This window comes from Salmo salar, chromosome 27 (genome assembly GCF_965601325.2).
Source record: "Salmo salar chromosome 27, fSalSal1, whole genome shotgun sequence".
Taxonomy (NCBI): domain Eukaryota; kingdom Metazoa; phylum Chordata; class Actinopteri; order Salmoniformes; family Salmonidae; genus Salmo; species Salmo salar.
The window spans coordinates 32,377,729-32,393,199 of NC_138317.1; the positions used below are offsets into that span (position 1 = coordinate 32,377,729).

The 15,471-nt window shown below is 40.7% G+C and overlaps 1 protein-coding gene across 9 annotated transcripts in view; it reads right to left on the reverse strand.

The window, feature by feature from the left end:
* LOC106588897 (nuclear transcription factor Y subunit gamma) overlaps window positions 1-14,656 on the reverse strand; it is a 59,036-nt gene extending 44,380 nt beyond the window's left edge. For 2 of the 9 annotated variants that reach the window (XM_082970214.1, XM_045709705.2), the window contains exon 1: window positions 14,491-14,571. Coding sequence is in view for 2 of the 9 variants with exons in the window: in XM_014178433.3 (XP_014033908.1) it covers window position 14,491 (1 nt within the window). In the remaining 7 variants the exon portion in view is untranslated. Of the gene's footprint in view, window positions 1-14,490 lie in introns of all 9 variants that reach the window. The other 7 variants (XM_014178433.3, XM_014178432.3, XM_045709710.2 and 4 more) reach the window with 7 other exon arrangements.
* Between the last annotated feature and the right edge of the window lie 815 nt (window positions 14,657-15,471).

The following is a 15,471-nucleotide window of genomic DNA, read 5'->3' on the forward strand; positions in this document are numbered from 1 at the left end:
TAAACCCCTACAACTCATCCAGAACGCCGCAGCCCGTCTGGTGTTCAACCTTCCCAAGTTCTCTCACGTCACCCCGCTCCTCCGCTCTCTCCACTGGCTTCCAGTTGAAGCTCGCATCCGCTACAAGACCATGGTGCTTGCCTACGGAGCTGTGAGGGGAACGGCACCTCCGTACATTCAGGCTCTGATCAGGCCCTACACCCAAACAAGGGCACTGCGTTCATCCACCTCTGGCCTGCTCGCCTCCCTACCTCTGAGGAAGCACAGTTCCCGCTCAGCCCAGTCAAAACTGTTTGCTGCTCTGGCACCCCAATGGTGGAACAAGCTCCCTCACGACGCCAGGACAGCGAAGTCAATCACCACCTTCCGGAGACACCTGAAACCCCACCTTTTTAAGGAATACCTAGGATAGGATAAAGTAATCCTTCTAACCCCCCCCCCCAAAAAAAATATTTAGATGCACTATTGTAAAGTGGTTGTTCCACTGGATATCATAAGGTGAATGCACCAATTTGTAAGTCGCTCTGGATAAGAGCGTCTGCTAAATGACTTAAATGTAAATGTAAATGATGTAAGTTAGTGCTTCAAAGTCCCTGTGATAAGGTTAGCGATAAACTGAAGTCCAAACTGAACTACACTCTTCTTCTACCATTGTCTTAAATATATTTAATGGTCTCGTTGCAAAAGCTAAATTGTCGCAAGGGAACTTTTATTTATTTATTTTATTTAACCTGTTAGGGCTAGGGGGCAGTATTGACACGGCTGGATAAAAAACGTACCCGATTTAATCTGGTTACTACTCCTGCCCAGTAACTAGAATATGCATATAATTATTGGCTTTGGATAGAAAACACTCCAAAGTTTCTAAAACTGTTTGAATGGTGTCTGTGAGTATAACAGAACTCAAATGGCAGGTCAAAACCTGAGAAGATTCTGTACAGGAAGTACCCTGTCTGACCATTTCTTGGCCTTCTTTGCCATCTCTATCCATTACAAAGGATCTCTGCTGTTACGTGACACTTCCTACGGCTGCCATAGGCACTCAGAAGGCGGCAAAAAGCTGAATCGTGGCTTTGCAGGCTCTGGCTGAAACAAAGTAGCGCGTTTGGGTAGTGGCTGGTTACAATACTGTGAGACTCAGGCTCGTGCCCGCGTCGACCGAAAGCTTTGTTTTCTTTCCTCTGTTTACCTAAAAGGAGCTTCCCGGTCGGAATATTATCGCTTTTTTACGAGAAAAATGGCATAAAAATGGATTTTAAACAGCGGTTGACATGCTTCGAAGTACGGTAATGGAATATTTAGAATTTTTTTGTCACGAATTGTGCCATGCTCGTAACCCTGATTTACCATTTTGGATAGTGTCTGGAACGCACGAACAAAACACCGCTATTTGGATATAACGATGGATTATTTTGGACCAAACCAACATTTGTTATTGAAGTAGCAGTCCTGGGAGTGCATTCTGACGAAGACAACAAAGGTAATCAAACTTTTGTAATAGTAAATCTGACTTTGGTCAGGGCTAAACTTGGTCGGTGTCTAAATAGCTAGCCGTGATGGCTGGGCTATCTACTGAGAATATTGCAAAATGTGCTTTCACCGAAAAGCTATTTTAAAATCGGACACCTCGATTGCACAAAGGAGTTCTGTATCTATAATTCTTAAAATAATTGTTATGTTTTTTGTGAACGTTTATCGTGAGTAATTTAGTAAATTGTAAAATAGGAACATAATTGGAAAATGCCATGGATACCCCCACTCTCAACTTAAACTGGTGACTGAACTAAGATTTGTTAAAGGCAATGGTATTGCTGTTGTGAGTAGTTGTGTAGTTTTGGGTACCGGTAGTTAGGAGTACGGCAAACACCTTATTTCTTTGGTTCCTCAATATACATTTACCATATTACAATGTAGGCTGTGTGTTACAGCACCACTTTTGGTGTCCCCCTCGGGAATTGCTCGAGAAAATGTCATGTAATTGTCCCCCCCAAAGTTGATATCAGATTTTCGCCCCTGACCACATCAGTCATTGGCTTCATCAATAAGTGCATTGATGACGTCGTCCCCACAGTGACCGTACGTACATCTTAGGGATGCACAATATATCGGTGAACATATCGGAATCGGCTGATATTAGCTAAAAATGTCAACATCGGTATTGGCCGATGTCTAGTTTAACGTCGATGTGCAAAACCAATGTCAAAGCTGACGTGCATACCTATATAACGTAGGTACATGCCGTAATGACGGCACATAAAATTTGGCGCTACACGTGCAACACAGCATACATAACCTAGCCCACAATGTCTGCTGTGTGGATCAACAGTCAACAAGTCGAGCAGTCATTTGAAAGAGTAAGAACATTTCAGCGAGACAACTCAAAGGCAAAATCCATTAAAGCCAAGATAATGGAATTCATTGCCCTTGACAATAAACCGTTCTCTGTCGAGGGCGTTGTTGGCTTTCGCCGACTGGTCGAGCACCGGTACACACTACCAAGTGCGCTATTTTTCAAATGTTGCCCTACCAGAGTTACAGAGTAATAGTGTCACTGCTATTAGCGTCAAGACATACACACTATGGAACACCTTTTGGATCTTTGCGTGTCAAAAAAGATACAGTAGCACTGTCAAAGCTGTAAAAAAAAAAGTCTGCAAACCAGCAAACACCGGCCACAAACGATGCGTTACAATACCGTGTCGGTAATAAAGCATCATTTGTTCGACCACAACTTCTGGGGTAGCTAGCTTTAGCTTGGTACATAGCTAACACCAATACAACCAGCCTGAAAACAATGACCAGTAGAAACTGCAGTATTTTCATTATTATTAGCAAAAAAAGTCTGCAAACAAGCAAACCCCGGCCACAAACGATGCGTTTACAATACCGTGTCGGTAATAAAGCATAATTTGTTCGACCACAACTTCTGGGGTAGCTAGCTTTCGCTTGGTACATACCTAGCACCTATACAACCAGCCTTAAACCAATGACCAGTAGATACTGCAATAATTTTCATTATTCTTAGCAATGATTTATGAATCCTTGTGAGTAAGTATTAGCTAGGTTGCCATTTGTTGTTCGCCTATAGAAATTGAACTTCAGTTCATGAAAATAAATAGATAGCCAGCTACTTAACCCTGTTGCCCAAAGGCTAACATTATAAGCAGCCAGCTAGCTTCATCTGGCTAGTGAGGCACGAGCGGACTTGGTTGTGTTGTGAAGTTAGCCACAATAAGAATTAGGCACAATAGTGGAATTTGCGGTTTGCCTTCAAAATAAAAAGGTATGTCATTGGCAGTGATGCAAATTAATAAAAAATGTTTATGACCAGCACTGTAGGTGCACGAGACAACTTTACCAGCATCTTAGCATATGTATCGATGAATAGTTGTGACATGAAATACAAGTGATAGTGAAATCAATGTGTAATGACTATGTAAAATATTTATGAACGTGTTAAATTATTATGTGATGTGCAGTCATATTCAGGTCCGGATTGGTCAACAAGCTTATTTGACACGTCAAATAGCGTTATCTACTGTTCCTTGTTTTCTTTTTTGACACGCAAAGACCCAAACGGTGTTCCATAGAAATCCTGGTTGAGAATGAAACGACTGAACAAATGAACAACGAAACAGCACAGCAAGTAAGTGAAATAAATAGATTTTGATTAGAGGTCGACCGATTATGATTTTTCAACGCCGGTACCGATTATTTGAGGACCGAGAAAAGCCGATACCGATTAATCGGACGATTTTTTTACATGTATTTGTAATAATGACAATTACAACAATACTGAATTAACACTTATTTTAACTTAATATAATACATCAATAAAATCAATTTAGCCTCAAATAAATAATGAAACATGTTCAATTTGGGTTAAATAATGCAAAAACAAAGTGTTGGAGAAAAAAGTAAAAGTGCAATATGTGCCATGTAGAAAAGCTAACGTTTAAATTCCTTGCTCAGAACATGAGAACATATGAAAGCTGGTGGTTCCTTTTAACATGAGTCTTCAATATTCCCAGGTAAGACGTTTTAGGTTGTAGTTATTATAGGAATTATAGGACTATTTCTCTCTATACGATTTGTATTTCATATACCTTTGACTATTGGATGTTCTTATAGGCACTTTAGTATTGCCAGTGTAAAAGTATAGCTTCCGTCCCTCTCCTCGCTCCTACCTGGGCTCGAACCAGGAACACATCGACAACAGTCACCCTCGAAGCAGCGTTACCCATGCAGAGCAAGGGGAACAACTACTCCAAGTCTCAGAACGAGTGACGTTTGAAACGCTATTAGCGCGCACCCGGCTAACTAGCTAGCCATTTCACATCGGTTACACCAGCCTAATCTTGGGTGTTGATAGGCTTGAAGTCATAAACAGCGCAATGCTTGAAGCACAGCGAAGAGCTGCTGGCAAAACGCACGAAAGTGCTGTTTGAATGAATGCTTACGAGCCTGCTGGTGCCTACCACCGCTCAGTCAGACTGCTCTATCAAATCATAGACTTAATTATAATATAATAAACACACAGAAATACGAGCCTTAGGTCGTTAATATGGTCGAATCCGGAAACTATCATCTCGAAAACAAAACGTTTATTCTTTCAGTGAAATACGGAACCGTTCCGTATTTTATCTAACAGGTGGCATCCATAAGTCTAAATATTCCTGTTACATTGCACAACCTTCAATGTTATGTCATAATTACGTAAAATTCTGGCAAATTAGTTCGCAACGAGCCAGGCGGCCCAAACTGTTGCATATACCCTGACTCTGCGTGCAATGAACGCAAGAGAAGTGACATTTCACCTGGTTAATATTGCCTGCTAACCTGGATTTCTTTTAGCTAAATATGCAGGTTTAAAAATATATACTTCTGTGTATTGATTTTAAAAAAGGCATTGATGTTTATGGTTAGGTACAGTCGAGCAACGATTGTGCTTTTTTTCGCAAATGCGCTTTTGTTAAATCATCCCCCGTTTGGCGAAGTTGGCTGTCTTTGTTAGGAAGAAATAGTCTTCACAGTTCGCAACGAGCCAGGCGGCCCAAACTGCTGCATATATCTCTGTTGCAAGAGAAGTGACACATTTTCCCTAGTTAATCTTACATCTACATGTTCCGCTAGCGGAGCACCTGCTCCAATATCCAATGATAAGGCGTGGCACGAATTACAAATTCCTCAAAAATCCCAAAACTTCAATTTTTCAAACATATGACTATTTTACACCATTTTAAAGACAAGACTCTCCTTTATCTAACCACACTGTCCGATTTCAAAAAGGCTTTACAGCGAAAACAAAACATTAGATTATGTCAGCAGAGTACCCAGCCAGAAATAATCAGACACCCATTTTTCAAGCTAGCATATAATGTCACAAAAAACAAAACCACAGCTAAATGCAGCACTAACCTTTGATGATCTTCATCAGATGACACGCCTAGGACATTATGTTATACAATACAATACATGCATGTTTTGTTCAATCAAGTTCATATTTATATCAAAAAACAGCTTTTTACATTAGCATGTGACGTTCAGAACTAGCATTCCCACCGAAAACTTCCGGTGAATTTACTAAATTACTCACGATAAACGTTCACAAAAAACATAACAATCATTTTAAGAATTATAGATACAGAACTCCTTTATGCAATCGAGGTGTCCGATTTTAAAATAGCTTTTCGGTGAAAGCATATTTTGCAATATTCTGAGTAGATAGCTCGCCATCACAGGCTAGCTATTTTGACACCCACCAAGTTTGACCCTCACCAAACTCAGATTTACTATAAGAAAATGTGGATTACCTTTGCTGTTCTTCGTCAGAATGCACTCCCGGGACTTCTACTTCAATAACAAATGTTGGTTTGGTTCCAAATAATCCATAGTTATATCCAAATAGCGGCGTTTTGTTTGTGCGTTCAAGAAACTATCCGAAGGGTGACGAAGGGTTACGCGCCCGACGCGTTTCGTGACAAAATATTTCTAAATATTCCATTACCGTACTTCGAAGCATGTCAACCGGTGTTTAAAATAAATTTTAATGCTATTTTTCTCGTAAAAAAGCAATAATATTCCGACCGGAAGTCGTTGTTTCCATTCAAAGACGAAAGAATAAAGACATGGTGTCGCCTCGTGCACGCGCCTCCAGTCTCTGTTCTCTGATCGACCACTATCCAAATGCGCTACTGTTTTTCAGCCAGGGCCTGCAAAGACATCATTCAGCGTTTTGCCGCCTTCTGAGAGCCTATGGGAGCCATAGGAAGTGTCACGTTACAGCAGAGATCCTCAGTTTTCAATAAAGAGAGTGTAGAAGGCCTAGAAATGGTCAGAGAGGGCACTTCCTGTAAGGAAACGTCTCAGGTTTTGGCCTGCCAAATGAGTTCTGTTATACTCACAGACACCATTCAAACAGTTTTAGAAACTTTGGAGTGTTTTCTATCCAAAGCTAATAATTATATGCATATTCTAGTTTCTGGGCAGGAGTAATAATCAGATTAAATCGGGTATGTTTTTTATCCGGCCGTGAAAATACTGCCCCCTATCCATAACAGGTTAAAAGAAATTCATGTTAGCAGGCAATATTAACTAAATATGCAGGTTTAAAAATATATATTTGTGTATTGATTTTAAGAAAGACATTGATGTTTATGGTTAGGTACACGTTGGAGCAACGACAGTCCTTTTTTGCGAATGCGCACCGCATCGATTATATGCAACGCAGGACAGGCTAGATAAACTAGTAATATCATCAATCATGTGTAGTTAACTAGTGATTATGATTGATTGATTGTTTTTTATAAGATAAGGTTAATGCTAGCTAGCAACTTACCTTGGCTTCTTACTGCATTCGTGTAACAGGCAGGTTCCTCGTGGAGTGCAATGTAAAGCAGGTGGTTAGAGCGTTGGACTAGTTAACCGTAAGGTTGCAAGATTGAATCCCCGAGCTGACAAGGTAAAAATCTGTCGTTCTGCCCCTGAACAAGGCAGTTAACCCACCGTTCCTAGGCCGTCATTGAAAATAAGAATGTGTTCTTAACTGACTTGCCTAGTAAAATAAAGGTTCACACACACACACACACACACACACACACACCACACTGACCAAAAATGTATTTTGTTGGCATTTACATATGTCCCCATTACCAGTAAAACATAATCAAAACTAGAGGTCGACTGATTAATCGGAATGGCCGATTAATTAGGGCCGATTTCAAGTTTTCATAACAATAGAAAATCGGTATTTTTGGACACCGATTTGGCCGATTCTTTTTTTTCTTTAACACCTTTATTTAACTAGGCAAGTCAGTTAAGAAGAAATTCTGATTTACAATGACGGCCTACCCCAGCCAAACCCGGACAACGCTGGGCCAATTGTGCACCGCCCTATGGGACTCCCAATCACGGCCGGATGTGACAGAGCCTGGATTCGAACCAGGGACTGTAGTGACACCTCCTGCACTGAGATGCAGTGCCTTAGACCGCTGTGTCCGTGTGTGTGTGTTAACTATTTAACTGTACTAGAATGCTTAAAAGGCCATTCAAATTTTAAATATCGGTATCGGGTTTTTTTTTGGCAAGGAAAATATCAGATATCGGTCAAAAATGTCATATCGGTGCATCACTAGTACATACCCCAACCAGAAGCCATGGATTACAGGCAACATCCACACTGAGCTAAAGGCTAGAGCTGCCGCTTTCAAGAAGCGGGACTCTAATCCAGAAGCTTATAAGAAATCCCACTATGCCCTCCGATGAACCATCAAACAGGCAAAGCATCAATACAGGACTAAGATCGAATTGTACTACACCGGCTCTGACGCTCGTCGGATGTGGCAGGGCTTGCAAACCATTCTCTGATAAGAGTCAGTGCACACAAAAAATGTGGTTCACAATAACTGGCAGTCAGCACACGTAAATGTAAACAATGAATATGATGCTGATTTCGGTTAAATGGCCATTAGCAAAATGTAAAGAAAAATGTCTGGTGGAATTGGAGACTTCAGTGAGTTCTGTCGAGTGTGACTTCTTGTGCATAGCTTGCTACAGATTGGTTATATCACATTATCTGGTGTACAAAGATTTACTGGAAGTTACAGGGTATGTACTGTTTGGTGTAGCGCAGAGAATTTCCAACCAACCTTAACTTGGTGATACTGTCTTTGTTCTCTACATTTTTAAAAGGTAATTGTCCAGTTGCAAGTGGTTTGATTGAATTTAGAAAATGCTTCATTATTAAAATAAAATGTTGCTCCATAAAGTAATCCAACAATGTGTACTCCGCCATCTTGTCAATTTCAAATCTTCTCTTCTTCGGTATAATGGCATTCGCAACAATTATATGTGCATTCCACCTACTGTAGAGGTGAATAATAATAATCCGAAAAGGAAAAAAATGCAGGGTAAATTTGTATTTATTTTTTAAATATAAATTCCATACAAACTATCAATAATGAAATGTTCAACTAAATCAGCCTGCTTTTCTGTTTTAATCAGGTTCAGAAGGATCCTGTGATGAAGGGACATTTCCTGGCAACAGTAGTCCTTGCAGTGCTTCTGCCGTTAAGTCTTGGAGGCCCAAAACCTTGTCCAGCTTCTTGAACTTGTGCAGTACAATTAATAACTGTGGCTATAAATGCAACAAAATCTACCTTCACAATACGTTTATCCAGATCACTTGATTGACGTATAACATTTGCAACTTGTTGTGGTGCATCCACCGCCATATCTTCTTCAGAACTGTGGCCTCTTGCCCCTTCAACTCTCTTCACCGCCTCCACATAGGAGATTTGCTGTACAGCCCTGATCCTTGACACCTCAACCGCTTTCACCCTAACTGGGCACTCAGGGAATTCAGAAATATGATCCCCACCACAGTTGCAACATTTTACATTCACAGACTCTTCAATAACATTTTCCTTCCGTCTGCAAACACTTGACACATGGCCCAACTTTTTACACGTCTTGCACTGAATCAAGGTTTGCACAAACGCTCTTACGGCGTATTCTATACAGTGCATTTGGAAAGTATTCAGACCTCCTGCCTTTTTCCACATTTTGTTACGTTACAGCCTTATTCTAAAATGTATTAAATTTTTTCTCTCAATCTACACACAATACCCAATAATGACAAAGCAAAACAGTTTTTTTAAAATACTGAAATATCACATTTAAATAAGTACTCACACCCTTTACTCAGTGCTTTGCTGAAGCACCTTTGGCAGCGATTACAGCCGCGAGTCTTCTTGGAATGACGCTACAAGCTTGGCACACCTGTATTTGGGGGGTTTCTCTAATTCTCCTCTGCAGGTCCTCAAGCTCTGCCAGGTTGGATGGGGAGCGTCACTGCACAGCTATTTTCAAGTCTCTCCAGAGATGTTTGATCGGGTTCAAGTCCGGGCTCTGGCTGGGCCACTTCAGGACTTTTAGAGACTTGTCCCGAAGCCACTCCTGCGTTGTCTTGGCTGGAGGGGTCATTGTCCTGTTGGAAGACAAACCTTCACCCCAGTCTGCGGTCCTGAGCAGGTTTTCATCAAGGATCTCGCTGAACTTTGCTCCATTCATCTCTCCCTCAATCCTGACTAGTCTCCCAGTCCCTGCCGCTGAAAAACATCCCCACAGCATGATGCTGCCACCAACGTGCTTCACCTTAGGGATGGTGCCAGGTTTCCTCCAGACTTGACGCTTGGCATTGAGGCCAAAGAGTTCAATCAGACAAGGGAATATTGTTTCTCTTGGTATGAGAGTCTTTAGGTGCCTTTTGGCAAATCCCAAGCGGGCTGTCATCTGCCTTTTACTGAGGAATGGCTTCCGTCTGGACACTACCATAAAGATCTGATGGGTGGAGTGCTGAAGAGATGGCGAACCTTCCAGAAGGACAACCATCTCCACAGAAGAACTCCGGAACTCTGTCAGAGTGACCATCAGGTTCTTGGTCATCTCCCTGACCAAGGCCCTTCTCCACCGATTGCTCAGTTTGGTCGGGCAGCCAGCTCTAGGAAGGAAACATGGTGGTTCCAAACATCTTCAATTTAAGATTGATGGAGGCCACTGTGTTCTTGGGGACCTTCAAAGCTGCAGAAATGTTTTGGTACCCTTCCTCAGATCTGTGCCTTGACTCAATGCTGTCTCCGAGCTCTACGGACAAGTCCTTCAACCTCAGGGCTTGGTTTTTGCTCTGACATGCACGGTCAACTGTGGGACCTTATATAGACAGGTGTATGCCTTTCCAAATCATGTCCAATCAATTGAATTTACCACAGGTGGACTCCAAACAAGTTGTAGAAACATCTCATGGATGATCAATGAAAACAGGATGCACCTGAGCTCAATTTTGAGTCTCATAGCAAAGGGTCTGAATACTTAAGTTCTTTTTATTTTTATGAACAATGCAAAAAATCTAAAAACCTGTTTTCGCTTTGTTATTATGGGGTATTGTGTGTAGACTGACGAGGAATAACATTAATTTAATCAATTTTAGAGTAAGGCTGTAACGTAACAAAAATGTGGAAAAAGTAATGTGCTCTGACTACTTTCTGAATGCACTGTATATCCCAACTTCACATAGGGTGGTAAATAGTCATCAAACATCAATAATACAGATAAACTTTGCTCCTTTTCCCCCATACGGGTCAAGCCACGTACATTAACTACTCCTGGAATTTTTGGTCTAAGATATTGTTTATCAATGTCCAACGGGATGCCAGAGATGACACCTTTTACCGGTACCCTACTCCGAAAATCAAAGCTGTCTACTTCATGCGTCGATAAACCACAATTCACGCTCCTTTTGCTCTTTAGATACACACGATATCAACACCATACCACTCCTTTGTTGCTTTGACCGCATCCACTTTTCCCAACTCCTTTTTAACCATCCTCTTGACTTCAAAAGGGTTTCCAAAATAAACACCTTTATCCAAAAAACGTATTCCAACAAGCAACGATTCAGACTCATTTTCCACAACAATCTTTGCCCTTTTTGTTCCATTCTTGGGACTTCACTGTTGTCCATTTTCAACTTCAAAATGACAGTTCTGCTTCCACCATCTCCCTTTCAAATCTTCTCTTATTGATTGAGACAGGTGGGTCCACCCCTAAGTGCAGCATCTCACGATGACACTCACCTGTCTCGATCAATGAGAGAAGATATAAAGAAGACAAAATGGTTGCGTACACATTGTTGAATTACATCCTGGAGCAATTTTTATTTTTTTTTCTAAATTCAAAATTAACCACCTACAACTGGACACGGATATTTTAGAAGATACATGTTTGGCCAAATCGAGAATGAAGATAGTATCGCCAAGTTAAGGTTAGTCAAAATTCTCTGAGCTACACCAAACAGTACCTATCCTGTAACTCCCAGTAATGGATACCAAAAAGCTTTGGTTATATCACATTATCTGGTGTAACAATCTGTAGCTAACTAGTTAGTCATTTTTTTCAATCCAACAGCATGCAACACTGAAGATAAACATTTAGCTACCTAGCTAACATTCGACAACAAAAATTATTAGGCGGATGTTACAGCTATAGAGATCCTATTCAATTACTAGAGGGCTATTAGTCCAAGGGCCACCCACCAAAAAAAGGCTTCAGAAAAGGAATTCAGTGACCCAGGAAACAAAACTGCAAAGTTTATACATCATTATGTAGATAATGTTATGAATATGAACCCTGTGGTTCAAAACTTGCAAATTAATTAAATATTATAAATCAAAATGTACAATTTCGTAATCAGAGCGCTTTTGGGAAATTTCCCCTAGCAACATTATGAGGTTGCCATGTTACACCTTGGTTACAATTGTTACACATGTTCCGTTGTCCATGTTTGCAGAAAGCAACATATGTACCGGACTGGAGGAATCCCAAAACCGATTTTTCTCAGATGCCAGAACAACACTTTACGTAGCTGTCGGGACCTTGAATGTTTTGAGAACTGAGTTAGCTAGCAAACATGGTTCTGTCTTTAGTTTGGCTATCAGGCAAAAGCAATGAGGGCCCTTGTAGGCGAAATACAGCTGCCATGTATTAACTGTCTTATATTAACTGAGAAACCACTGTACATGGTTAAAACATATTTCCTCTTTTCTGGACCGGTAACATGTGTTGCTTGAGTTTACGCAAGGACGAACACCGAAACTCACAAATAGTTCTGTGTGGCAGAGTGGAACAAAATGAACCAAGTTGAAACATAGCAACATCCGACCGTTGTTAGGGAAATGACCCAAGATTGATGCTAAAAATCTTTACTTTTATACAAAAATGTAATGTGTAACTAAGTTTTGGACCACACAGTGTTCATATTCATAACATTATCTAGGCTACATAATGTTGTTGAAATTTTGCAGTTTTGTTTCCTGGGTCACGGAACAACATTTTTGGTGGGTGGGCCTTGGACTCTATGTCATAAACCAGGGGTGTCAAATTAATTCCATGACGGGGCTAGTGTCTGCTGGTTTGTACTTTCAATGAATACCTAGACATCCAGATGAGGGGAGTTATTAACTAATCAGTGACCTTAATTCATCAATCAAGTACAAGGGCGGAGCGAAAACCCGCAGACACTTTGCCCTCTGTGGACTGAGTTTGACACGTGTCAAACCCTCAAATATCCAGAAAGAGGTGAAAATGATAGCCATATTGGTCATGGAGAAATCCAAACCAGTCTAATTGGAATGAATGGCAGTAGAGCAGGGTTCTCCAACTCTGTTCCTGGAGTGCTACCCTCATGTAGGTTTTCGCTCCAACCCCAGTTGTATCTAACCTGATTCATTTTATCAACCAGCTAATTATTAAAATGAGGTGTTCTAGATTAGGATTGGAGTAAAAAAAAAACTACAGGACAGTAGCTCTCCAGGATCTTGGAGAACCATCCAGTAGAGGCATAATCATGATTTTACGTATTCAGGAAAATAAAAGGCATGTGATATCAGAAAATGTGTAATAGAATTGTCACCCTAAAATATAAACACAGTTATACAGGTGTTATACAAATTGTCAGTATAAATAGCCTCATATGTAAACAGACCATACATGTCCAATGTTTCTTTGAAAGCTGTGAGTGTTATATGATACAATATCAGTACTTGTTGCATTTACAACTTGCTTAAGTCCTATTATCAACAGATTTTTTCCCGTTTGTGGCTGTGGATTTGAATTTATTATGGATCCCCATTAGCTGCTGCCTACTCATCCTGTGGTCCAGCAAAATTAAGGCAGTTACATGATTTTAAAAACATTACAATACATTCATAACAGATTTCACAACACACTAAGTGTGCCCTCTGGCCCCTACTCCACTACCACATATCTACAACACAAAATCCATGTATGTGTGTATGTTATCATGTGTGTGTATGCACCTATGTTTTTGTTTATTCAGTCCCCTGTTCCATAAGGTGTATTTTAGTTTTTTTTTTGCATAGTTTGAATAAAATTGGACATATTGACAGTTAACTTGTAAAATTGTCTGGCTAGGAAACAAACATGCATTCTTCAAATTCATTATTTTAAACAATATCTTATAACAACATTGGCAAACCAACTCCCTGACCTATCCCGTCTTAAGGTTCATGTACATTCTAGTATTCTAATTATATGGTTCCAGCTACCTGGATGAAAAGGCTAGCCTAATCAGCGACCGTTTAGCTTCGCTGGCCCATAGTTCTTAATACGGTGTGATCATGTATTGTTAACTAGCCAAACGTAGACATATTGATAGTTCATTGTTCTCAAACCCTGTTCCTGGAGAACTAACGTTAAACTCCTGTAGGTTTTCAACCCAACCAGTTGTAACTAACCTGATTCAATTGCTCAACCAAATAATTATTAGAATCAGGTGCGTTAAGGTTGCAGCGAAAACCTACAGGAACGTAACTCTCCAGAAACAGGGTTAGAGAGCCCTGGCTCGGGTAGTTGTTTAAGCTAGTTTACGTATGTGCTCGATGGTAAACCCAACCGAGTCAATGGAAGACGATGATACATGCTACACATTGGACCATGTGTTAGAGCTAATTCGCCACTGAACAACAGGTACTGCTGATCAATGGAAAGTTTGCAAAACTGGGGTAAAGCTCTCTAACCAATAAAGACTACGTTTGGATCTGTCCTTCAGACCAATCAAACCTCGGACTAGATTCCACCAATCAAGGTTTCTACGGGTTCAGTTAGTTGTGAAACTGACGCCATTAGGGATCTACCAAAAATCGCCAGTCGTGCGAGGCAGAATTTAGACAAGAGCCAACATGGCGGCCTCAGTGCGGCAGTTTCTTGGCCGCCTCGGTTCTTTTCAGCTGGCCACCAATAAGCGGCTCAGAGAGCGGGGAGGGAAATGGCGCCTATGTTCATCTTCCAAAACAATCGTCTATTGGACAAGAACAGCAATTGAAAATGCGCAAAGTCATAGCCCCAATTCCATAGCGACACAGTATGGTTTCACATATAGACATTAACCATGTATATAATCTGATTTTTACTCACTTTGTTTTACGGGTTAGCACAAGTGAAGTTCAGCTCACCGTATTATTTATTTTATTTCAGTAGCAACGGGAAACAAGATGGCTGCCAAGTACTTCTGCTCTAACCGGAAACTGCACGTTGGTGCGCCCGACGTCAAGAACTTCAAATTCTGAGCCTTGGAGCTTCAAACTACAAAATGCTTCACATAATTATTTTACAAACCCAGGAAGTCAAAGGGTGTGCAATGGTGTGTGAATAATTTAGGGACCTGCTGGATGCTGGCCATAAATCTATGGTGCTGTTCCACCCCCTTTCCATTAGATATTCTCTGCATCAAACACGGAAAGAACAAGTAAAACAGCTTATTCTATCACTTATAGGATAATAACCTACATTTGAAAACCAAATACTCTGTGTTCCCATTCTATCCCAATGTCCATATTTTTCTAATCCTTGTATGGAAAACTACACTGAACAAAAATAAAACGCAACAATTTCAAAGCTTTTACTTAGTTCTAGTTCATATAAGGAAATCGGTCAATTGCAATAAATTAATTGGTCCCAAATCTATGTATTTCACATGACTGGGAATACAGATATGATTCTGTTGGTCACAGATATGCATCTGTTGGTCACCTCATGCAGCACGACAGATCTCATTCACATAGAGTTGATCAAGCTGCTGATTCTGGCCTTGGAACGTTGTCCCACTTCTTTTCAATGGCTGTACAAAGTTGCTGGATATTTGCGGGAACTGGAACATGCTGTCGTACACGTTGATCCAGAGCATCCCAAACATGCTCAATGGGTGAAATGTCTGGTGAGTATGCAGGCCATGGAAGAACTGGGACATTTTCACCTTCCAGGGATTGTGTACAGATCCTTGGGACATGGGGCAATGCATTATCATGTGGAAACATGAGGTGATGGATGGATGGCACCACAATGGGCCACAGGATTTCGTCACGGTATCTCTATGTATTCAAATGGCCTTTGATAAAA